The sequence below is a fragment of the Hippoglossus hippoglossus genome, chromosome 23 (genome assembly GCF_009819705.1).
Source record: "Hippoglossus hippoglossus isolate fHipHip1 chromosome 23, fHipHip1.pri, whole genome shotgun sequence".
Classification (NCBI taxonomy): Eukaryota; Metazoa; Chordata; class Actinopteri; order Pleuronectiformes; family Pleuronectidae; genus Hippoglossus; species Hippoglossus hippoglossus.
Genome location: NC_047173.1, coordinates 2492460 through 2519300, shown reverse-complemented (window position 1 = coordinate 2519300; position 26841 = coordinate 2492460). Strand labels below are relative to the sequence as shown.

At 41.7% G+C, this 26841-nt stretch overlaps 1 protein-coding gene across 2 annotated transcripts in view; it reads left to right on the top strand.

Moving 5' to 3' along the window:
* Positions 1–26841, top strand: part of arhgef39 (Rho guanine nucleotide exchange factor (GEF) 39) — a 49908-nt gene that overhangs the window by 11502 nt on the left and 11565 nt on the right. For both annotated transcript variants that reach the window (XM_034578382.1, XM_034578381.1), the window contains exons 4-8: positions 874–994; positions 1923–2041; positions 11625–11695; positions 17105–17233; positions 26109–26338. In XM_034578382.1, the coding sequence (XP_034434273.1) occupies positions 874–994; positions 1923–2041; positions 11625–11695; positions 17105–17233; positions 26109–26338 (670 nt within the window). The remainder of the gene's footprint in view (positions 1–873; positions 995–1922; positions 2042–11624; positions 11696–17104; positions 17234–26108; positions 26339–26841) is intronic.

Below are 26841 nucleotides of genomic sequence, written 5' to 3'. Positions count from 1 at the left end.
AGTCCAGTTTGTTGTTGAGGTGAACAGCCCCGGGTTACAACTTCTCTATTCCCCCGCCCTTCCTCTTACCGCTCCCCTTCGCTCTCCTGTCGGCCCGCAGCAGTTGAAAGCCGTCCGGAGAGTTGAGCGAGTCCGGAGTGAGTTCACTTAGCCAGCTCTCTGTGAAGCACATATTGCTTCATTCCCTGTACTCCCTCTGCAGCCTGGTTAGCGCCGTTAGCTCTTCCATCTTATAGGGGAAAGATCTCAAGTTCCCCATAATCACAGAAGGTACATGCGGTTTCTTCTCCCGGCACTTAGCTCCAGCTCTGCATCCCCTCCTCCCTCTTCTTATCTCCGTGGGGATCTCCGGCCTTTCCTCGGGGAGTCTCCTCGGGTGATGTAACACTAATGAAAACATCATTATCAATATTATATACAGTCATGTATACACTGGTCATATAAGTTCAAATCGCTATTTGTTGGACAAATTATTATATTGCAGTTAAGTCCTTTTATTAAAAGTTAAGTGAAAGAGAGAGTGTGTGTGTGTGTGTGTGTGTGTGTGTGTGTGTGTGTGTGTGTGTGTGTGTGTGTGTGTGTGTGTGTGTGTGTGTGTGTGTGTGTGTGTGTTCTTCAAACATCACACTTTTTTGACCAAGACAAGAATAACCAATAGTTGCAATAGTAAGTATTTACTTTATATACTCAAGGAATTGTGATATGTCATGTAACTACAGCTGAATGGTCATTTGCCATTATAGACCGCCTAAATGATTCACCTGGTGCATTTGTACATTTAAAAGTCTGCTCTTTAGATTTGAAAATTGCATTCTTTATAGTCCCTGTAAGTGCTGGTGTGGTATTATTGTGTTTATTTTCCTTTTTTTGCAGATCACTATTGGTCCATGTGGAGAACAGCTACTTTGGCCGAGGTTTCGACCAGTTCTGTCCACATCTGCAGCACTACAACACGTATGTGGACAACATCTATAATGCCAGCAAAGTGCTCGGGGTAGGAACTCAACATTTTTCTTGCCACGTGGCTATCACACCTCTGCGTCAGACCTATGAGCATTTAACAAGCTGTTCTTTACATTTTTTAAAAACCCGAAACATTAAACTTTCATTTACAAAAGTCAGTCAAGCAAGGACATTTGCATATTTCCCTAAATATGCATCATAATTGTCAAAATGTTACATCCTGGAATTGTGGACTGGGATTCTGGGAGCAACCAGTAGTGATGGTCATATCTATATTGTTGTGCTTCCAAGCGCTGGGTGCGGGGAATCAGTTTGGCCAATCAGAAGAATTTAGAATTTTAGAGAGGTTTCATAGGGGTTTTTTTTCCCGTAAGGAGGCCTGAGCTAATATTATAACATGATACAATATATAAATATTATGAATGGACATTTCCCCCTCTGTTAATTAAACACGAGAGGCTCAAATGCAGAAACAAGAAAAGAAATGGTGCATTAACATTTTAACACAGGTTCATTTCTAATGCCTGTTTGCTGTAGGGGCTGTATTACTGCTTCTACCAAAATATATACTTTGCCTGGGGGAGAAGACACGATGTACACAGCTCATTAGTATGTCATGTTCTTGTAGTCTGAGAGGCCTTTAAACAACATGTAGTCAAGACTGTCTAGTGTGTACAAGACATTTTCATGTACTGTTTTCATGGCCAAAGGCATGAGGAGCATTCAGGTTGGAAACAGGGTTATCTGTCATAGCCTTACGTGGATGTAATTTCTCTTGGGGGGGGGGGGGGGGGGGGGGGGTATTTTTTATGTGCTAATCATATATTATGCCATCATAACCCCAAAATACTGGACAGCCCACGTAATCCCTTATCGCAGATCACAAAATATGACTTGTAAATGTGCCTGTGTGGCTTAGAGAATAAGAATATGTGTGTTTTTTTTGGGTGTTGCCTCAGATCACGCTGAAGAAAAACAAGGCGTTCAGACGTTTCAAGAAACTGCAGGAATCCCGAGCAGAGTTCAAGGACCACAAGTTGGAGGATTTACTGCAACTTCCCGTTCAGCGGATTGATCAGTAAGCCCGCCCTCTGCCTACTGTGTAAATGAAGGAAGTCTAGATGTCCCTTTTCTATTTCCTAGGTTTTATAAGCTCAGTGAGGTTGGGTTACTGTGAGTTAAGTCCATTGTGGAATGGTACCTTACGTTGATTAACAGTGGCAAGGGACTACAATTTATGAGCATCAATGAAAACTATTCTGATTTCCGCCATTGTTATACAGAAAATATATACATTATTATTTTATATCATTATACTCAACATTATCATTGTCTGTTAAACCTCAAAGATATGTCCCCCAAAACACACCATACACTGATGATCTCCTACAGAGCTTTAATTTGACAACCAGAAAAGGTTTCCTGTACATTTTCCAATTGTCTGGATGTAATTCATACTCAAGTTGTATAAAAACAAACAAGGAAAAGACTAATTTGAATGTTTCAGGAGGTGCTGTGGCGCCGCCGTTCCACCATCACCAGTTCTGTTACAAACGGGTCACAGATTTCACACTCGACTTCCTCTGGTGGCTGTTTGGTTGTTTATTTTTCACCAGTCACCCGCTACGTTGCACAATGTACAGCGTCCCGTGACAGATGTAATAATTATTATTTGATGTAGCACACGTGTAGCACTCAGACTGTCCAGAAACTGTCAGAATCCCTTTTGTTAAACACCAGTATTTGTTAGCTGTAATTTCACGCGGTCTTGATCTCGCTCGTTAATTAGTGGAACAAGGAGGAAGAAATGGGCTGAAACGTGCTTCCCAATGCAGCGGATATCGTGACACTGGTTTATCAAGCTGCTTGCCTCGCGTCTTAATTAGGGGCCTCCTCATCGTCTCGTCTCTCCAGATGTATAGTCGAGCACGCGTAATGTTACATCCATCCATCATGCGAGGGAGACGGGCTGACTCTTCGCCTTTCAATCGGAGACACTTCTGCTGTATATCTCATTTATGTTCACTTTCTCCTCTATAACAAAGGATCGGTTTCCCTTTTATTTCCTCACAGTCCCACGCACAAGGCTTAATGGGAAACTCTTCATGCAGCTTCTCCAAGCCATGGAGAATGATAGGGATGCGCTAATCCAACCTTTTCTTTTCATACCTCAACTCGGGGTATTTCCAACAATGAGCATCAGCCAGTTTTCTCTTTTTCACATATTCAAAATCTGTGCAGCTCATTATGTGAGTACCGTGGGTATTATGTTAACGTAAGGTACATTTTGCAAGCAGTACACCCAGTACACCCTGATGAAGGCATAAGCCAATACGCGTTGGTGTGTTTCAAAGCTTCAAGCCCATTAAAAATAAAGGCCTTTTACTTTTTTCTAACCACTTTGAGGGCCCGTCTAATTTCCTCAGATGTTTTGACATTTGCATGCGTGTTGTCATATCGTTTGAGGCTCTACTGTATTTTCCTGAAAAAGGGACAGGCAAAAAAAAGAGCAAACACAAATGGGTTTGACCAGAAACTTATTTATTAATTTATTTATTTTTTTCTAATCATTTTTGGTGACTACAGGCGCTGGTGCAAACCAGGCGCAACCAGGCTTAGCTGGGTGCAACATGGAGGAGAGGCTGAATGCAATTTTACAGTCAGGAATACAGAATCAGCAGGTGGAGTCGGGCTGAGCTTCAGTCAGGGGTAGACACAAAAAAACAAAAGAGTCGCGCCTGAGGAAAATTGCATACAAATTGTGTTTGCCCTTGCACTTGCATTGTGTCTGCAGGAAAACACAGCCCTGGGTTACTCAAAACTGCTGGCTGGTATTTATTTATTTTTGTGAACTCCATAGGTCATCCGTGGGTCACTCACTCACAACACTGCGGTGATTTGAAGGGGTTGTAATGGAATGGTCGCTGTTCGTTTTTGGCTGCTGGCATAGCAAAGGCAAACAGGTTTGAAAATGAATTGGGCTGTGTAAAGTTGATACAATCAATGAATGCCCGGATCAGACGTGTGTGTTGCCTTGGGTCATCACCACACACAAGTAGCTGCAACGTGCCAATCTGGGAAGCAAATGTGGTTGGACGTCAGCGGTGTATCCCGACATGTTAGAAGTGCGTCTACACCGATGATTCACAGATGATTTGCCGCCATGTTCACATTTTTGCATGTCAGGACTTTATGACAGCTGTTATGTCTCCCATCTGGCCGAAGACACTACAAAACACACCAGTGGCAGACAATCTGCAAAGCCATCATCGCTGGTGGGAGGGATCCTTCACAATGTTGAGGTTATTTTGGGTTCGAGTTTCATATTCATATCATAACTCTTTACGACTACATTTTCTCTCAACCATGTAAATTGGATCAATGTCTTTGCAGGTGCCAAGGCTATGTTCACATTCCAATTTGCCAGTCGCCAACGAGTTTCTCAACACACTGACAAAAAGCCCAATATCAAACTCTTCAAAGATGCGATAAGAGAGGCTCCCATTTTGGGCCTGCTTGAAATCTTGTAAGAGTCAGCAACGACTCCAGCCAATCAGAGCACAGGACAGGGTGAAGGCACATGTAGTATCGAGGTGCATCAGGGAGTGATGTTGCACGTGTTTTATTGATCAAACATATTTTGATGAGACCAGACACACTAGTCAGCGGTGAAAGATCACATAGTGTATGATCCCTGTCACCGGTGAGTAACAACTGCAACCCTCCTGATCACAAGAGAAACAAGTTGTGTTGTGTGAACATCGCAGCGATCCGATGACTTTGAAAGTCGTGTTCTTTTTAATTCAGCTTAAGTCGTAGCAGCCAGCAGGTAACTCCTTCCATCTTCATGTTGCACAACGCACCAACGCCGTGCATGCATCAGTGTGGCCCGGGCGTTCCAGCGTTAGTGAATGATTAAAATATCTCGGCCCTCTCTCACTCTGCCTTTTTGCTCCACATTTCCCACCATCATCATTATTGATTCATCTGTTAAACGGGAGACTCGAGGGACACGTCTTTAATTTTATGATGATTTTTAAGTAGCATGGGCAGACAGTCATCAATGGCGGGTGTCTTACCTTGCTCTGGCTCTGTGGCTGGGAAATAGCACGAGATTGTTGTCACTTATCACCATTCGAGAATGATGGATGGCGAGCAGGATGTGTTGAGTGCGGATACTTATGTTGCTGCCAGGGGAGGAATAAAATCATTGCTTTTATTAAGTGGCATTCACTGGAGCCAGCTGGATTGGTGTCCTCCCCACTGAGCCCGCCATTATGACAGTGATGGGGCCTTGAGTTGATTGCCGCAGCGAGTAGCAACCTTTTTTGCGCCTGTATTGGCCATGTTTCTGTCGATAATAGAGATGCGGCTCTCATAGAGACGGCAGTAATTGGGAACGTATCTGCTCTAGGATGAGCATCACTTAGTCTAACAAGGGAACGACCCAGGGGTTCGCACGCTGAATGCAAAAGGCCGCAACTCTCCAGAGGTTGCGGGGTCATTGTCATACTTGCTAAGCAGTAAGTGTGTAGCAGTGTGCACTGGTCATTTCTAATGTTGTCTTTCACTTGTCATTGTGGGTTTTCACATTGACTGCTTTATGTGCTCAGGTAGTTCCATCAGCTCCTTCAGCCAAACGCAGTGAGGTTCTCCAACACAAGGTTGGACTTTTGATTAACTTTTTTTTTTTTTTAAAGGAATTCTGAAAATGTTTCTGAAAGGGCTCCATTCTGTGGTCTGCAGGCACTGGGTTGTATTTCAGTGAATAGCTTGAATTCCACTTTATTGTGTTACACAGTTTGTAGAGAGGATGGCAGTAAAGTGCCGCAATTATTGAATGCCACAGTGGTTTGTGGGTGAATCTTTACTTAATTCTATTGACCCTGAACTTAGAGTCCACATTTCCCAAGTTAAAAATTCTCATCACTGAATATGAATATTGAATATTATTGAATAGTAAGTAATGCCAGTGTGGGCCAATACATAATTTTTTTCACTCAAAGTAAAAAAAACATCTTTTCTTGTCTATAGATGTTGGTTTTAATTAAAAGAATCTGTATTCAACAGTGAAGATTGAGAGCATAAGAGATGAAGGCAGCGTTTCTTACGGAATCATTTCAATCCTTTTGCAGGGTCTTGCATGCACACCCAGAACGATCCCTCTCATGCGCAACAGTTTCTAATAGACGGACACACAGACTAAAGAGTGAAAGATAACTTCTCACGTGAGAGAAGAAACTGCATTGATGCCACAGCTGCAGTTGAAACCTTGAGGTCTGACTGTTTGCGTGGACGGTAAAGACACTATGGACATGGCACGAGCATGCGGTAGTGGGGCAGGGAGAGGGAGCATGTAGCAAATAGCGCTAAGAGATCTATTATATTAAATGAGAAGTGTAAAACATTTTTTGGGGTTCATTATGAAACTGTGGTGGGTCAAATTAGAATGTGACAGGCCACCACAGTCTAGATAATTAATTGGAAACACTGATTATGGCATCTACTGACTTCCTGTCAGCACATATGAATGCAATAAAATATTTGATCAAATTGCTCATTTAGACTTTCCAAATGTTGGCATGTCATGTCACCTTGGAACTGTTAATATGCAACTAAACTACAACAAGTAGGTTTTGTGGGAAAAGTAATTTCGACTGGGTTATGAGTTCTATTAAAAGGATTTGTTTGTAATTTAAGTATTTGGAAAGTACTGCTTTCTGACCTGCACTCACTTTACACTTTACAAAAAACACCGACACTCACCAGGAGTTATTAAGACCTAAATAATACTGAAGTTTACTTTGTGTTCGTTTGATTTGATCATGTTGTGCGCACTGCAGACACACACAGATGTTTAATATTTATTCAGGAGCAATTAACAGAGCCAGCTATTGTTTTGGTTGACGGTGGTTTATGTTTTATTTATCCAGGATATTTTAATATTTTTAATCCTAATTTAATTCAAATGTCAGGCTGAATATTCTTTAGAATTAAGTTCATACCAGTGGTTTTAAAATGGATTTACAATGATGACAACAATATAATTTATCGAAATGATTTCTGGGACAAAATTTCACCCAACAAAATATGTTATTGTGACAGGCCTACCTTAATATTTTTAAGAATGGACTAAATTAGAGGTTTCTTTGTTCAGTTTACAGCTTTAGTTCCCTGAGAATTTATTTCATATCCAGGCAAATTGGCATTGTACCATGAAATATCCTGAACCGAATCGATATTCGAAAAAATCTAATGTAATTGAACCTAGCCCTAGTTAAGAAATTACCAATCCATATGGGAACTGCCAAGAAAAGTTATCATAGGCGTATTTTTGGGGTGCCATACGGCGAATAAAAAAATGTTGGGTGCACCTAAATGATGTGCAGCCAATGTAAATGGTTCGCCTGGAGCCCTGTTTCAGGCGAACCCATGCCTTTTAATGACAGGCTGCTGTAGAAGCCTTGGCCTTAAATTGACTAATGCTGCAGCACAAAGTAATAACAGCTTCAGTCTGTGTGCACTTTGAAGTGTGTTCTAATGTCCGCAGTTACAGAGCTGCTTTAGTCACACTTTCAGAGAGATAACATGCTCTCTTCGCTCACTTCATATTACATATTAATTGCTTAAGTTTGGACTGCGGAGTATCTCCAGTCCTCTGTATTTTTTCCGCGAATGTGCATTCCTTTGCTTTTAAGCTATTAAAGTTGAGTAATTACCCACCAGCCCAAGCCATGTTCACTAACCCATGCAGAAGCCTGCCAGTGCCTCTTGTCTCTTAATTACAAATTTGAATCCTTAATGCATGTATGGGAAGCAAAATAATTAGACAGATATTTCCTCCTCCTCTTTTTTTTTTCTCCCTTTACCGACTTGTGTGTAAATGCCCAAATGACCTGATGTGTCTGCCAGGAGGGAGCCTGCATATCATCTGCATGTTACAAAGGAATTAGCAGCTCCTGCTGCAGCGGTGGCAGGCACATCCCCTCACCAGGACACGCTCTCTGAAGCTGCACTCATTATTAGAATATATATTAACTGTTATAAATATGGTTCAGATTATGTTATTGTCTAATTATCTTTGCTTTGCTTTGCTGCTAATGAGCGGGACAGGACAGCTAAATGGGAGAGTCGGGTTTTACATTATTTGAGATGTGCCTTAATAATGCTCATCAGCGTGTTTCTTTTTTGTTGCGCGGTTGCCTTAATTAGCTCTTCGTCTGCACTCCTTAATAAGAAAAGAGGGCCTCCATCGCTAATAATACCTGTAATGCATTTGTTATTACATGATGAGACAAGAAGAGGAAGATGTGAAATTATTCCTCCTTTTAAGTGTCTCTTAATTGAAGGAGGCATAATTGGAGCTTATTGGAGCTTCCGTGTTCATTTCCAATGAGAAGCCGACTACAAGGGCATTTCTCCTATTCCACCCACGGACCCACCACCGTGCTAACCTGCTGCTTTCTCCTTCAGCTCCTCTAAAAGCTACAACACACACACACACACACACTCAATCAGATTAATTTCAGGCCAAACAGCTTTACCTTTTTTTCTGTTAACTTTCACTTACACAGAAGCTGTACTAATGTAACTGTAAAGTAAACAGAGAGGGTAGTTGAAAACAGCGCTGAGTGTGATTCTTTTTGGGCGGAGTTCATAGTCTAGCTTCTGGTGCTGAATGCTGCATAAGTATTGAATCCGGATGCCGATACAGCCTGGATGACACAGTGTGTGGATCTGATATTATGACCTCACTGATGACGAGCAAACACATTGAAAGAGTTAGAGTATTTTAAAAGTGTTAAAGTAAAAAGAATGAGAGAGAGATTCATATAAGCTGTTACGTGAGTTAAATACTGTAAGTAGTTTGCCCACTCTGCCTTCATTGGACTGTGCTGTAACTAAGCATAAGTGAATAATGTGTTTATCAAATAGAATAGAGATTATTCCGAAAGAAATCTGTGCTAATGACTATTTTCAGTATTTATAAAGATGGAACATATCTAATATATGTATTCATGGCGTGAAACTAAAGCACACACAGGATAACATGTACATTCCAATACACACAGGTATTTAACACACACACGAAATGCAAACTGTTCGAAAGATATTGTTTATTAATGTAGGCTATAATTAATATTTAGAGATTCAAACACTAAATACAAGTCAATTCATTCAATTTGTTCATTAACAGAAATTTCTTTCAAGAAATGATTCCCAACATTTGCTCGCTACAGCTTCTCTAAAGGGAAGTTTTGATGGTGGTGTGGTTTTTGGAGTGTTAGTCAAATAAAAAAGACCCCACCTTTGGGAAATTAAAGAGGCTATACATCTAACTAATTTCTGATATTTTAAAACAAATCCTTAAAGTACAAATCGCTTAACTAGTCTAGATGATGAAGATAATTTGACAGCTCTTCATGTAGTTCCCTGATCTCAATATACAGGATTACCACACAAAGATTCAGTTAAACAAGCAGGTTTCTACAAGCAGCTTGAGGAACCACCATTGTGTTGCTGTTATCCTCTACACACTGTATACAAACACCATCCCACTACACAGTTGTCACTCTCCAACACATGTCTCGTCCCACTCATGCCACCAAATAGCCCACTAGCAGCGGTGTACAGTCTGCTGGCATTGATAATGGCCTCTCTCATTGGCACCGCGGTGTCTCTGGAGCGGGCCCAGACTGCACAAACACAGGGCTGCACAGGCAGAGACAGACACTGGAAATCAATGTCAATTGTCCATGCACTCCAAGGTAACATCATCCCAGTGAAAAGGATAAAGATTTCAGAGCAAGCTGGTGCTTCGCAACTGTTACTTTAGATGGAGGCTGACGCTGGGACAATAAGTTACTTCAATGTGCCACAAATGGATTACGTTTTCTTCAGTAGAGGAAGGTTTTATTCGTAAGTTCCATGTGCAAGTTTAATAATCAGACTCAATGTAAATTTAGTTTTTACTTAACTTAAAAACAAGAAAAGAATAGAGCTGCCCCCATCAGATTAGAAGAGTAGGTAACAAAAGTAACCAAACCTGAGTACTGAAGTAACAAAAGTAACCGAGCCTGAGTATTGAAGTTACAAAAGTAACCAAACCTAAGTACTGAAGTAACCAAACCTTAGAATTGAAGTAACAAAAGTAACCAAACCTGAGTATTAAAGTAACAAAATTACCCAAACCTGAGCATGACGCTGAGCGCACCAGTGTAAACAGAACTGGTTTGCACCAGTGTAAACAGAAAGCAGATCTTCTACTTAGTTTGTTGCTTAGTTACAGCTAAAAAGTACGAAAGAGGAACACAATGATGAAAAGTAAGATTAGGGATTTCTTTCCGTTGAACGACGATGAGGTGGAACTGTTTGTGACAGTATGTGTTTACAACATTTTGCATAGGTTCTGACTGATAAGAACCAATCAGCGAGTAAGTGTGTCATCGTCTCAGAATACAACACAGCCCTGGAGTTTTCAAACTAAATTACCAAAACTCTGGAATAGTGTTTCCATCAGGCGGAAACACAGCAGTGATGCGTTTTTAAACTAAAACACACTTGTGTGGATGTAGCCAGAGACTTTCAAATGTTATATAAATAAAAAATCAGACATGTAGGGTTGGGCCTGTGATCCCCCCCATCCCCACCCCAGTGCTGTTCTTGAACAAAATAATGACGCAGCATGGCTCTGGATCTTTGAGCCAGAAATGCATTGTCGCAATTTCTGTGCAACTCTTACGTCTTATTTTAAGATGGATGATTTAGTTGAAACTGAAGAGTCTGTTCTTTTTATGTCCTGAAGGATGAAACATCAGAGGATATCTGAAACGTATCCTACCATGGTGGAAACATGAGTCATAGAAACGTTTTAAATATCTCAGCAAAAGTTGGTCAGGCAACTGCACTGAGAACCAAGATAAACCATGTTCGTTATTCCACAGTGGATAATGCAAAACCGATGATCTAGCAAAACACTAAACAAGGGCTCTAAAAGGTCAAGAACCTTGCTCTGAGCAAAGCATCATTTATGAGAATGTTTGTGTTTATTCAATGTTGCTAAACGTCCATGATGACTATTGTTGTGGATAATTCTTTGTTAAATTTACTCTCAGGTTATTCGCTTAGTAGTTCTATGAATGTTTCTAGGCTGTCAGTCTTAAGAACACAGTACATGGATTGTTATCTACTCTCTGCCAGCTTTTAGTTTGATGGACTTCATCAGAGTTTTATAACTTTTATTTAAAAAGGTGAAAAAGTCCATTTTACAACCAGGTTGTCTCTTGACTCACTCGATGGAGTAATTTGTTTTCTGCCAGGCAATGTGTCTGGGGAGGACTCAGAGTAAAAACCAGTGGAGATCTCCATCTCCTGGTGTTCCAGCTGCATCTGTCAGGGTTTGTCACCATCAACAAGTCTTCAAAGCAAAACGCCGTTCTCCCCCATCTGCACCACGAGTCTGGAGCCTCACTGTGTACATCTTCCTGCCTGTTACTTCTGATTTCTCCTGAAGTGTGTTTTGTACGACGCCGCTGGTGCTTCTCCCGCGTTGAGGCTTGAGTGACAGGACAAAGCCGCACGACTCAAAAAAAAGTCTGTCGTGCTAATTTCAGCTCGTACTTTAGACGGTGACCTTGCTTGTTTTTCTGTTTTTCTCCCAGGTATATGCACTTCTTACAAGACCTGACTGCCAACACCACTCCAGACAACCCGGAGTTTGAGCAGCTTTCAAGTAAGTGTCTCTTCTGATCATGCACGCTGCCCCAATCGTAATTTAGTTTTTGCTTCTCAAGGGAAATTCCTGCAGATTGATCCTGTGTGGGTGTTTATCGTGTGTTTTGGGGCGACGTGTGTTGAGCTGCGCACGCGTGAACCCGAGGTCGGCGCCGTCGCCTCTCCCGCTCTGTCAGGATCCTTCCGTGGCAGCGACCTAACAACAAGCGATGTGTTTGTGTGATGATGTGCTTTGCATCGCTGTAGACACAGAGACCTCTGGCTCGCTCACAGCGGGACTCCTGCTACCTGTAACAAGCAGCGTGGCGCACAGGAGAGTTAAGCAAAGCTGTACACTCATCAAAAAAGTCCAGCCCTCCAACAGTGGGGAAAGCAAACAAACAATAACAAGAAAGAAAAAAAAAAAGGCAACCTGTGAAGACTTTCATCGCACCAGTCAGACTCATAGTGAAAGACAGCCCTCATTATCTTCATTTGAGGAACAAAGGGAAAGTGCTTTTTCCCTCTCATTCCTCATTTGTTGTTATTGTCACAGCAGCGCGCGGCGAGCGGAGGAATGAAAGCGAGGCGAGCCGAGATTGCGCGTGTAAAGTTCTAGTTTGATGTGGATTTTGACATAATTAATTGGGAGCGGATCAGAGGATATTAAGCGGGAGCTATATTAATAAATAAAATCTCCAACATCAACACGAATCCCGATAATGACTAATTTCAATCGTCAAATAAACAGCAAATCTGACTCAAGTGCGGATGTACACAAGGAATTATTTATGTGTATCAATTAAAATCTCATTGCGGGTGTGCTGCCTTTGCTTACAAATTAAAACAGCCCCTGACTCTAAGATGAAGGTACATATTCTAAATGCGCTCCCACCATCGCCGCTTCCTCTTCTCATTAGAGATCCTTTTTTTAAACTCCTCTGCTTTTTTTATTGGGGGCTGGGGGTATAGGAGAAACTTCATACAGTCAGCGCGCTTGTATTGTAAAGGGAATAATTTAAAAAAGAAAATTTCCAGACAAATCACATTGTATCTGATTAAGCAAACGAGCAAATAGAATCACAAGAGGCTTTGTTGTTGTTGTTATTGTTTTCTTGTCGGTCTTGTCTGCCTTTCCTCGTCTTTGTCTCTCTTTTTTTGTTCTCCTCTCCTCTTTCTCCCTCCCCTCAAGCCTCCCTCTTTCCCCTCGCAGTGCCTTCAGGTTGGATTTAATTGTAGTGATGACATCACTTTAGCAGTTTTCATCCGGCAGCTTTAATATTACACTCTCACAACCCAACGCCGCTGTAGTAACCGTAACCAATTCTGAGCAGAAATGAGGGCGACTGTCCCACTCTGTCAGAGATTTAAACAGTAAAAGTTAACAGTCCTCATCCCTCGGTCAAACACTTTTCAAACAGTGAATAAAAGGAATAAAGAGCTGTAAGAGGAGGAAGTCGTCTTCAGAATGTGTAATGGGCCGGATGTATTATTAATGCCTCAGCCAGAACTCAGTCCAAGAATACTGTAATTAGGAGCTGTTGTTTTTCTTAAGCTGGCTATGGGAAAATATTCCAAACACGTACAACAAAGGGAGGGAGAGAAAAAAAAAAAAAAGTCTACACGGATGCCTTGTTTGGTTTACATTGTAATTGTTGTGAAGTTAAGCGAGCCAATTAGGCCGTGATTATTTCAGTGTAGACAAGTCGCCCTGAGGATCAAGTTCATCTGCCGAGTTCCAGCGCTCAGAACAAAAGCAGGAAAGTTGAGCTTGAAATTAGAATCCATCTGTTTGTTGTTATTTTGGACGCGTTAATGATGTCGTTCTAAATGTTTACAGCAGTTATTATGGCTGACACACAGTAATTGGATGCTTCTCTCTATTTTTGATGATTTGCCTATTTGTTCTGGGGCAAAGATTTTTAAAGCTTTGTACAAAAATAAGTAAGGAAAGGCAGTTTGTGAGAGAGTTAGTTTCACACAGATAGATTTGGAATAGCACCGTTAATAGAAGATCCATTAGTTTGGTGGAGTTTCATTGAAAATTGTTCACTTTTGCTATTCTTCTTATTAATTGAGTAGAGCTGGTATAAAACTAGCTTAACTCTGTCCATAATTAGGTATGGAAAACCTTAAACTACTGGAAGTTGGAACTGGCCCAGTCAGATATGTCCTTTTTTCCTCAGGTTTATATGTTGTATTTTTTTCATGTTTAAATTGTCATATCGCCATTTAAACAATTTTTTTTTTTTTTTAAATGAAGCCAAAATATACAGGTGCTGCCATCTTGCACTTGATAGAAGTCCCATCGATACATATGCTCAACCAATCACAAGTCAATCTCACCTGTCAATCATGACAACTTGTTTTATAGCTTCAAATAACTAATTAAAACCTTTCCATTTACTCAATTATATTTACATTTATTTTACATTTTGGTTCCAATTTCCAAGCTGCCACATTAAAGTGATGAACATCCTGATTCTAAACCTGGTCATTTAATAGATACTATTGTGGAATATGCCATTCTCTGCACTCAAAAAGTCTAAAAACACAAAAAGAAAGAAAAGAACAATGTGTTCCCCTCCTTCCTCTCTCTCTCTCCTTCCCTCCATCTCTCTCGCCCTCCTCAATCTCTTCTTCTTCTTCTTCTTCTGCAGCTGCCTCTGGGCCTCCGTGCTCTCCTCAGTGTGCTGGTTTATCCTGAGGCCCACTTTGCCTATTGTTAGACACTGATTAAAATAATAGAAATGCAAGAAAAATGTAGTTGTTTATCAAAACAAGATGCTGTTTTCTCACTGTAATCTATTCTTCAAACGCTCCAAAAGACGCCATTTGCATATTATTGTACAGCAGGCTTAGTTTACTTTTTAGTATCTCTTCAGTATCTCTTCACAACTCGAGAACTATGACTGCGTTTCAGCACCTTCGAGGGCTTTTTCTGTGTGTGGTAAGCTCGCTGGCGGTTGGTATAGAAACATCACTTCTGAAAAACATGCAGGGTCTTCCAACATTTTCTCAGAACCGGGAAAGTTCCTCTGATCCGAAAACACCTTTTGTCCTCTAATCGTAAGCATTGGTTGGAAGAGATACTTTTATTTCAACATCCAATTGATGAAAACAGATACACCATCAACTCAATGCTATGACAGAGCTTTTTGACAGACTTCTTTATCCTTCTTCATTGAAACAAAGTGACATCGAGTACAACACCAGTTGTCATTTTGCTCTGAATTTATGTCCACACTAAAATGTTTTAAATTACGTTTTAAAATGGTGCTTCGGACAAAAACATTCTTCATTCAGACAAGCCTTCAGGCTCCAGTTTTCACCCACCTCTTCCCTCTCCCCCATGTTTCTCATCTCAACCCCAACTGGTTGAGGCAGATGGGCGCCCACATTGAGTCTGGTTCTGCTAGAGGTTTCTTCCAGTAAAAGAGTTGCTCGTTGTGGCAACTGTTGAGTTTGTCCATAATATTGTAAGTTCTCTTACTATGCAGAGGCCTTAAGATAAAGTATGGATAAACAGCATCTTCTACTTCGCAGAAAAGGCTCAAAACTAGGAGCAGCGATGGTGAAAAGTAAGACTGACAACGTAGTAAATCTGTTACTGAAAGTTAAAATGCTTGTAATTCATTATCCATTTTACAGTCACCACTTTTTTTCGAGTCATTACTGATAAGACCCAATTAGGAAGCGGAAAAAAGTTGACCGCGTCATAATTTCCAAAAGTCTGAGTTTCTGACTGTCCTGACAAAAGTGCAACTCATGTTTACTAAACAAAAATTGGGGCCAGAAGTGTTTCCAAGTGTCTGTTTTAGATGCTTAAACACTTGGACGTAACAAAAGTGATGCTTTTTAAGAACTGAAACAGTTTAGTGTGGATGTAGCCTGTAGCTGCTCAGAGTGTGTTTGCTCCTCCTCTGGTCAATTAGTGCTTGCCAACAACTTTGTTGATTAAAAAATATTTAGCTAGTATCAGCTTTATATGTTCAACTCTCAGTATGGGTGTTGTACAGCAGATAAGGTGGGAAGGGGACTACTCTTTGTCTGATGTTGAAGTGAACACTTAAACCAAATGAGCTGAGCTTATTTTGGGGCTGCTGTTGTTTGCATACTATTACAGACTGACAGTTTGGCTGATTTGCAGGAGGGCAATGCATTATAAGCTACGAGGGCCCCCTGTGGTGGAGACGAGCACCCCCTAATGAATACTACCATGCTTTGGTGCCCCTGAACACGCATTCAAACACAAGACCCAGCCCAGTCTGAGCCACACAGCAGACCATCAGGCCCAATCAGGGCTGTCTGGATATTTCAATTTGCGCAGCTCGGTTAAGTTCTCTGCAAGTGCACCGCTGATGAAATCAAGCACAATCAGGCCTCGATGCCGAGTGAGCCTCCAAAAAACAAAGGTTCTCACCTCTCAGTCCTGACGTTTCACTTTGCACGTGTCGCATTTGCTAGCCTGCAATAGGCTTCAGTGTATCACCACAAAAGGGCCACAGCGTATTTGTTGTTATCCTTATTTAATTGATAAAAAAATTCAGTCATGGAGGAATGGCAGTAAATGAGGAAATACAGTTGGAGAACAGCATGCATTAAAAGGTATCTGGCCCTGATCAATAAAGTGCTGGGCCCAAAAGGGAGCATTGATAAGAGAAGTTGAACCCATCGCTAAAACTACCTGTGATAAAGTCTTATACTGTAAACAAATGAAGACATAGTGACTCAGGTTAGGAAAAAGTGTTGGGCCTTAAACAAAGATTTGAAATCAGCTCTGCATAGCTCCAACCATGTACTTCTATATATACTGTACATCATCTGTACTCCAGGCCTTCTTTCCCTCTTGCGGTTAATGAAAGGGAATTACTTTTTTGTCATTTATGGGCATTTGAAACCAAAGAGCACCGGTGGTGGGCTCAGAAAGCAGCATTTGTACAGGGACTTAAATATAAGTCATTTCTCAAATCTCCGATGACTGCCAGTGGAAGTCACTGACTACTTCAAGCCCCTTTATGGTCGGGATCACCATATATTTTCAAAGAAAAGTCTGAAATGTTCGCTGAGGGCACGGCCAGCGTGAACAAACTGGGGCTGTGTCCGCTGAGTGGGTGGCACGGATAAATACCCTTTATCATGTCTGTTATGTATTATGCAATGTTACTGCAATGTTATTATTACTTGCGATGTTGTCAATTTGCTGAATTGATGTTCAGTCTGTTTAAAGTTCATGTGATCATACAGGAATGTTTGTTTTTGGCAAATTAAATACCAAGTGAAATTACCTGAAAAATGTTATTGCTATTAATCAGTCCTGCTTGGTGATTTTGATCCAAATCTGTATCATATTATTCCTCAGAAAAGATTTCATCAGTGTCCTCACATGTACGGTAAAAGTAACAGTGTTTGTGCATGTGTGCTGCAGGGGCGGTGACTGCGGTGAGCGAAGTGTCCCAGCGCATCCAGAACAATACCAGGCGCCATGAGAACCACCTGCAGCTTTGCCGTGTGCAGAAACTGCTGAAAGGACGGAGTACAAAGGTGCTGGCTGCAGGTTAGAGCCTCTGATCACATATTCCTTTCATCTCGTCCAAGAACCACCTCCATCTCCCCCCCCCCCCCCCCCCCCCCCCCCCCCCCCCCCCCCTGCATCTATTGCTCTACGTCCTATGGGACACATGGGAGGGGGGGGGTGAGTATAGAAGTATAGATAAACTGAAGTAGAACTAGCCAAGTATGGAGACATTAGTCCGAATGGTTTTTAATCAATGGAATTCTATTAACTGTTACCTGTCCCTCTTGCCAGTGGTTTTCCTCGTCATCCTGCCTTCCCTCCCGCTTTTATTTATTTATTTCCCCCCCCCCCGTTCGTCACGGTTCCCTCTCTACTTGTGGAGCTGTGGCCCTCTCCTTTCCTGCCACTCCCTCTCCTGTTGTTTGTCTCCAGAGGGCCCGGCCTCCTCGTTGATCCGCTCGTCCTGCCAATCTCCCCCAGGACCAATTAGAGCCCAGTCTCATCTAACGGACCAGCAGATAAAAAGGAAGCCAAAGTGTGTTTGCTGGATGCGAGCGAGTGTGTGTTTGCTCAGATATATGCAGGCTGGCTTTCTGTGTGTGTGTGTGTGTGTGTGTCTGTGTGTCTGTGTGTCTGTGTGTTTACGGATGTGTTGGTGTGTAGGCTGGGAGCGAGTGCTGAATAGCTGCTCATCTCTCTAATGCCGATGTGGGAAGTTTCAAAAGCTTCCTCTCATCCAGGCTCTCAGGCCCTTGCAACTCCGCCGGCTTCCTTTCCAGCCAATAAAGCTTCGGTCCCACCAGACAGACTTCAGAGCAGCCGCAGCACCACCCCAACCCGTAACCCCATGCAGACCCATTCTACTTCCTTCCCACCAACTCCACTTCTAATGTGGGTAAAAGAAAAGCTCTGCCTTTTACAGATGAGAGGCGTCGGAGCCCCTCAAACATATTAAGTAGCTCTGTCGGAGACGGTGGGGGGGGGGGCACGATAGTGAGACACAAAGCCTGAATCAATGGGACACTGATACCGCAGACAGTCGGCCTGTTTCCTGGGAGGCTGCATATTTGTGTCTGCCAGCCTGTTCCTTCAATTTAAAACAAAGATGTTTCACATTCTGCACCGTGTCTCGCATTGATTTTTCTCAAATGTATGTCCCCCCTATGCCCCCTGACTATTGCACATAATTGTGTTTCGTCTTTTGTCATTTATATGTATGCGTTTTCTTTTTTCTTGTCTCAGGTGTCGAGGGCTCAGACTACCTCATTCAATTAAGCATTATTGTGAGTCTAAGCAAACTTGGAGAAGCAGAAATAATGAAATGTTTCCTCTATTTCCCTGGAAAATTCTCCTCCTACACGGATGTTTTTTTTCGCTTTTTCGATCTGAAACATTTTAATGATTCAACGGTCAGTCCAAATAAAATTAATTCACAGCAATTCTGACCAGTAATAATGTAAGTCACTGCAGCAATGCCAACCATTCTCTGGTTCTGGCTTCTCCCGTGTGAGGATTTAATGTTTGCTTTTGTTAAAATGAAAATGGGTTCAGACTTTTGAGCGTCTTGGGGGGGGGGGGGGGGGTTGGCCATGCAGGCTGGAGGGTTTTATTTCTGTTGGGCTCCTGAGGGTTGCGTCCAGTTGTGATAAGATCTCTCAGGACGGATGTTAAAACCAGGTCTGAGCGGGGCGTGGTTACCGAACTGCACATACACACACTGGGCTAACGAGCATGCTAACCGTAGGCCATGCTAACTAGCCTGCTGCCACAGCCACAATATAACCACTACAGCCCCCCCATCTAGGCAATCTGTCAAACAAACCGCCCAGACTGACCTGCCAACAACACCTCTACAGCAAAAGAATATATCTACAACCTCTTTAAACAGAGATATAAACATATAAGAATCATTATGCATGTTTTACTTGTTTGCATATAACCCCAAAAAGCTGGCCTAATGAAACCTCAGTGTTTGATATTACATGCCATGATGGCGTTCGGGAATCACTCACCTACCAAAGGATATTCATTTATTTGGTGTTTCAACTATGGTGGTGGAGAGGGGTGTCCAACATCTTCTATTGGGTTGAGATCTGGTGACTGTAAAGGCCATAGTGCATGATTCACATCATGTTCCTACCCATCAAACCATTCAGGGGTTCATGCTCTGTGGATGGGAGCATTGTCGCTCTGGGAGAGACCCCAACAGTATATTAAAGCGCCAGTTTCCTGATGGGTCAGGCCTCCCCTGCTGTGGGCTCACATCAAATTCTGCAGACTTTCTGCTGATTTTTTTTTTACGAGGGGGCCGGAGGCTCTCACTTGGACATTTGCGTTCACGCATGTGTTGAGGTTCTCACGTGAGGAAGAATTGCTCTTCTCCTTTTTCCTCCTCTGTCAACGACAATATTTGACCCTATTTACTGACGTCTTTTCCATTGATCTAAATCCTCCTAATGTTATCCTAATCACTAAGAGCTGCATCGTACCACCTACATAAACTTTCAGCTGGCCTCTCTTTTCTCTCTTTTGGAATTGCCTCCTCATCTACATAAAACCTCTTACTTACAGTTGAAATACTCCTTGATTTCTCTGACTTATCCTTCATCCTGGCCCACTTAAACCAAGTGTTCGACTTCTCCAACCGCCTTTTAGAATGTGATGCTTTGATTGAGATGTCATTTAAGTACGACCTGGTGGGTGGTAAGTGCTGCCCTCTCTAAAGCCCTCTCCCCCTCTTCTGACTTACGTGGCCTTATAATGATAATAATACCCTCCATTTTGCTTCCATTTAATGTTTATGCAATTTCCTTCTACGTGGATGAATTTAGTCACAGTCCTGATGTGATAATAGCTACTGACACAATTGTTACTCCTGTAATCTTAGAGAATGAACATTGCTCTCTTGAAAGACATTTTTGTGACTTGCCAAATATTGGCAGAAAATGTAATCTGGCGGCAATTAGTTCTTCTTCTCACCAGTTTAGTTGATCTAGAAGACTTGGTTGCTATCAGGTTGTGTTATGAGGATCTGTAACTGTTGAGTTGTTTATCTAAAACATTTTGATGAATCTTTGCACCTCCACATGAGGCAGATAATTGATAATTAAAATACTAAGTTTTTGCAGACTTAGTTTATTCATCTACCCTCCTGTGCCCACCTGTTAACCCGAGTGTCATCAGTCGCTTAAATATTCAAGTTTCCATTAGTCCTCTGACCTACAGCACACACCTCTGTTATAATCCATATAAACGAGGTGAAAGAAGTCTTCTGACTTTTCCGAACTCAACAATGCCCAACCTGACTTGTCCTCATTCTGCCACACTGGCCAGCCCTCTGCTCCTGTTATTCCTCTGGCCTTTGACACACCAGGAGGAACAGGACCCTTTGTAGATCAACCTTTATTTCCTGCCCCAGTTTCCACAGTGCCCCCCCCACTCGGTCCAGCCCAAAAGACTTTGTAGTAGTGCAGAGGTGCTCTTTGACAAGGGAAGCTGAAAGGCCTGGACATGGAGAGGAGTGCTTGGCACCACCTGCTCTTTGAACCTGCCGCTGCCTCAAAGTACTGTGGCTGGTCAGATGTAGGCAGGGGGTCTAAAGGGAACCTGGTCCACAAAGAGACTCCTCCTCACCTAGAGCACATCCAACCCCGTCTGACCCTTTCAACTCGCCCAGGTAGGGGGTCTGATAGGGAATATCTGATACTATCTCAAAGGTGTGGAAAATCATACTTTTCCAGTAGGGTCATGTCATATCACCAAACTCTCATATCCTGGTATAGGTCATTTCATAAGCAGTTAATGATGCACATCACGACGTCGCACGTTTTATGTAAATGTTACTGTGTAAATCAGGTCCGTGTCTTAACAGATGTTGATTTCTAACAGCAGCTGTTAATCTCCTTCCATCCCCGTTACTTTCTTTTCTCTTGTCATATGTTGTGTTGGAGGCAGAAGCCTCTCGCAACATCTGAGTCGGGGCTTTGTTTTCGAGCACTCCACTGTACTTTGAGACTTTTTTTTCCGTAGATGGTAAAAGTTTTGTGGTTTTTGAGTCTTCGGCTGGGAACGGTTTGCAATATAACTTGCAATGTATGTTTTTTCTGGTCCGTGTCAGACTTTTTATACCAAACGTAGGGTACGAGCTCCTTGTTTTGTTTTGGCTGGTTGGAGTCGTCCTCCTGTGTCAACTTCACTCCCCTCCATGTTTGTTTGTGCAAATTCCCTTCCTGAATCCGTGTCGTGTGGAAGAACGCAACGCATCGGCCAAACTGACACCGACTGATCATTCTGTTTATTGTCACATTCCACAGCCATACTTTCCAATGTGGCACTAAATTTACTACATTTATGAAAAGTAATACACCTTTTTTTAAATGTTTGTATAGTTCAATAAATAGTATTTATTGTTCGACAGATAGTAAGGAAGTATGACAAGTGATTGTTGTCCATGATATTGTATTCAGAGTATGAATGTCAGCACCTCTCCTCCTTAACTGCGAAATACAGGACAGCTGTAGACCTCTAGCACACATCTCCTGGTCAGATGCAACCGTTTGAATAGTTGAATCGTTCGTATCGTTTGAATAGTGAAGGGAGCAGAAGATGACACAAACACATCTGGGCAACTAGCAGACTTGATGTCTACTGAAACATGTCAGTTTCGGCACACTGGACCCTGGCAGCATTCTGATGCTTGAGCAGACACTTAACACATAGCTGCCCAAGTGTGAATTAAAAGTGATAACACACTGTTATCACAGAATGCTGCTGTTATGTTCTTTTCAAGCCTGTGCAACCGTACAATCTCAGTCTGATCTATGAGCAAAACATCATTTAATCATTTTTAACACATTTCTATTCCCACCGTAAATTTGACATCAGGGTCAGAACATTCATAAAACATACATGAAGAGAACACATTTTGCCATTTTTATGGCCACAATAAACAAATAATACATTCATAGTTTTTTGACTGGTGTCCTTCTGATGTGAATCGTGTGATGTTACAATATTGTAACACTCTTGATACTTTTGTTTACAATCGATGTGAGGTTAAAAAGGATCTGACTTTTCCTTAAAGGGGCATTCTGCTGATTTTACTCAGATGCCATTTTACTCATGGTCAGTACTTGGTGAAGACGTATTTGAAAGTAGCACAATTTATAACAAAATGTATCTCTCAAGCTTTGGGTGTGGCAACAAAGGTCTAATGAATTGTTTCTGAGAAAGTTTGACCTTTCTTGTAGAAATGCAACAGGCCAGTGGTTTTGACTTTCTATCAAAGAAAGAGATATTGTACTGATTAAATTTAGCTTGAGTGATTTCATCTTTATCTTAGCTGTACAAATGCTCCATCTGTGACTTTAACTTGGTGCCCCTGAAACAGCTCCTCTGACTTTATCACCACTACCGTCTGAAAGATGAGATTCCTCCTATTCCTGTTCTTACACTATAATATTAATCCTAGTAACATTGGTATAAAATGGTTTCACAATGATGACAATAATATAATTTATCGCAATACTTTCCGGGACAAAATATCGTCCAACAAAATTTGAAACGTAATATTTTTAAGAATGCTCTGAGGTTTCCTTGTTCATTTTAAAGCTTAAGTTCTCTGACAACGTCTTTCACAATCAGGCAAAATTGGCATTGTACAATGAAATAACCTGAACTGAATCACTATTGGAACCAATCAATTGGAATCAAACCCAGCCCTAGTTAAGAAATGACCAATGCATATGGGAACTGTCAAGAAAAGGTTTAAAATGTGTATTATTGCGGTGCCAAAAGGCGCATTGAAAAACTTTCAGTGCACCTAAATGATATGCTGGTGCACCTAAATGAAAAAGTTAGTTGTACCGGTGAAAAAGGGTTAGTCTGGAGCCCTTGCTACAAAGTCGTAACACACACACCTCCTCGGGCTGTTGGAAATTACAACAGTCGTGTTTCACTATTTTCTGGCCTTTTTATAGATGAACCAATCAATAGTGCTTTACAATAAAAGAATCCCCTAAAGAAAACCAGCAAATAATCCCATTTATGAGCTGGAACCAGTAACATTTTTTTTTTTTGGGCATTCTAAAGATGAAATAACGTCATTGATTTGCCCGATTGGCCTAATTGCTGTTTTAGCTTTAAATCTACTTTTTGAAAACCCCACAGTTTAAGGGGGACTTATTTGAGTGTTTCTGTAAATGCAAACCTCCAGATCTTCGACTGGCTGCAGGCTGAAGACATAAAAAAAAAGACAATAATACATTCCTGGTATACCTTTCTCTTACTGGGAGTTATGGCTAATAAGACAGTTGTGTATTCATACTTCAAAGGGTGGCTGCCCAGGGAAACACATGTATCCCTTTGGAGTACTTTTTTTTTGTACTTGTACCTCTTTAAATCTACTTGATTGTGAATATAAGCTGATTGACACATACTTTCTATGCAGTTATATTGTATGTCAGATACAATATGGATATACGTCCCAGGACTGTCAGTTAAGTTGAGGCATTTGTGCGGCATCCAGTTCCCCTACCGTTGTCTTCAACTTCAAAAAATCTTAATTTCTTTAACTGATCATGTTTGAGTGGTTATTGACTACACACTCAGTAAATGTGTCCTTAAAGAGTTGTATAAGGCTCAAACAGGGCTTTATTTATATCATATTTAATAGAACGATTACAACCACTGCTCCAATCTCCACAGAGCACCTTAGAGAGTCGTGGCATGTCTCGACTGTTTTTCCCGTTTGAGACCCATGGCATTTTAAAAGCAATTTGACCCCCGCCTGGCAGTGCCACTTAATCTCAGTAGACTTGTCTGTAGCTGAAAATGTCCTCTCTAAGCCCCAGAGGCACAGCTCCAGCCACTCAGGCTAGCTGCAATCACAGGCTACTGGCTGGGGCAATTACAAAAACATCCTGGAACTCGGGCTCAATTTTCATTTTATCTATCCAAATGTCAGCCTTTTGCTTATTAGCTATCATCGCGCTGCTGCCAATCACAGTGGAAAGAGATGAGAGCACTCCTCTGTAGCCACACCCTGATATGCCTGCCTCCCACTGAGTCTGTCTTAGATTCTCTCTTGTCTTTTTTTGTTCCCTTTGAATAGCCTTCATTTATCTTTCCAAGTCAGCATAGCTTAGTCTTATTCTTTTTTTTTTTTTTGTTCCCTTCGATTTGATGCTGAGGAGACAAAGGTTATTACCACTTTCATACTGAATCTGTAAAATGAGATAAACCTGCATTGGTTTGGGGGATTCACAACCATCAAGTCCGAATTCCGTATTAAATCCACTTAGTGAATCTGAATCCTTTTGAAATCATTCTTGAATTTATATCTGGTTTAGGTTTCAACATCTGCAAATGCCTTAAGTTAACTAGAATGGCACAACTGTCCCCTAGATTCAATCAAGCTGCACCAGATTGCACACATGCTTAAATATCAGTCCCTTAAATATGCCTTATTTTTCATTATTATTATTATTATTATTTTATCAAGACCAGGAATTACTCCCTAGGAAATGGGTGAAAATGTAAATGCCCTATCTCTGGATCCATCCCTTTGTCTGGATCCGAGCCATAATTGAATAGGTTCTCTCTTGGCCCACATCCCATCCGGCCACCAGGTTTGGTGAAAGTCAACCAACAAACAAACAAACAAAAGGACAGCTGCAACAACATACCCTCGTTGTCGGATGAAGAAATAATTTAAACTTAAAGATCTCTATCCCCTTCTGCTGGCGAAGATCATTTTGAGCGCCTAATAGTGAAAACCTAAAAATAAGCTAAGCAGCGTAAATCATCAAATGTTGATTGCTAAATTATATCAACTGGTCTAGACGTCCTCAAGTCATTTCTCCAAACTGGAAATTGGATCAATGACCATTAGCTACAGGTGATGTAATTAGCTGCCGGCTGTGTCTTTTGGAAAACACTTAAATGAGAGGCCTGCTAATCTAACCAGAAGGTCCCGCACATCTTTATTTGCAAACAAAGAGAGTCTGCAGAGATAAAGAGAGCTAATGGAATATGGAGCTTAACTCCTCTTCTCAGGATCCCCCACTAACCTGAAGGTCGGTGGTTCGATCCCTGCCACCACCAGTCTCCATTCCAATGTGTCCTTGGGCAAGGTACTAAACCCCGAATTGACAGGGGTTTGTGTCTACAGTGTATGATTGGTGTGTATAAGAGAAAGCCGTGCATACAGAAGTGCTGTGTGAATGTGTGTCTGAATTGGTGAATGTAACTTGTACTCTAAAGTACTCTGAGTGGTCAATAAGACTGGAAAAGTGCAATATAAATACAGACAATTAACCATTAAACCCACTGGAGACCAACTCTAGAATAGATTTTTTACATTTTCCTGCAATTATCAGTATTGCATATTTATTTGCTTCTTCATCTCTTCTTAGATCTGGACCGAAGCATTAACCAATCCAATTTAATGTTGTTTCAATGCCATTTGTAACACACTCCTCAGAGAGACACAATACAAGAGGACTTTGTAATGCTGTGGGTTAAACAGTGATGTACTATAGTCTTTAGTGTGCGAGAGGTAATGGGCAGACTGAGCTGTGTCATGTATGAACTGGTCAAGTGTCAAAACCATAGACTGTATATACACATTTCAGCTTTGCAGCAGTGGTTTAGTCTATATTAAATGTATATATACTTGGTGATGAGTTTGACCATTGCTGGTTGACCATATGCCCCAACACTGGCTTGGTAGATCAGCAACATTGTTGGTATCATTTTTGTAATTTGTAAATTAGAGAAGTCCTTACTTATTTTGTTCCAGTGCGGTTTAGTGTAAGCCGGTAAAACCCTCAGCTTCCCTGAAACTCAAACAAGGTCTGAGCTGCTAACGATAATGGCCATTCATGCCTCTGTCTGTTCTCCCCTCCTCTCGCAGGGAGGTGGTACATCCGCGAGGGCTGGCTGAAAATGGTTCCTCCGAAAGGTAAAGAGGCCAAGCCCAAGATGTTCTTCCTGTTCTCCGACATGCTGCTGCAGGCCAAGCGCTGCAGTCCCCTGGATCCCACCAATGGAGACAAGTTCACCGGCCAGCACATGTTCCCCCTGAAGGCCTGCGCTGTGGAGAAGGTGTTTGGACACACCAAGAGCAAAGGAGGCCTGCTCAGCGTGAGTATCAGCCACGTAGACCCTTAGCGGACTTACCTGTGTGGCTCATGTGACATAAGAGGGATCAGGGAGTGTCTGGGATATCTTGGAATATTGTATTATGTTGTTCATCTGGCAGAAAGCAGGCTGAGACACAACATTAACAAACCAGGAAGGGGAAAATAATGGAGTGTTGACTCATTTATGAACAGAAGCTGACATATGATAGTAGAAAAAAGAATAATACATAAGGAAAACAGCAGGAAGTGAATGATTACATTCCTCCTCTCCATACATATACTGTAAGAGACATTCTCATCGACATCCCCCCGAAGCACTTTCCTAATTTAAAATTGATGAAGCTATTTACCACAATGTGGTTTAATTCTTTATGTTGCATTGAGGTCCCAGTTTAAGCCCCTGCGCATTTTATAGTCTTGTTAAATTTAGTAAACAACCATTTATCAATTGGCTGAATTGTTATGCTTTCTAAATGTTATATGTTCACAGCACAGTTGTCTGTA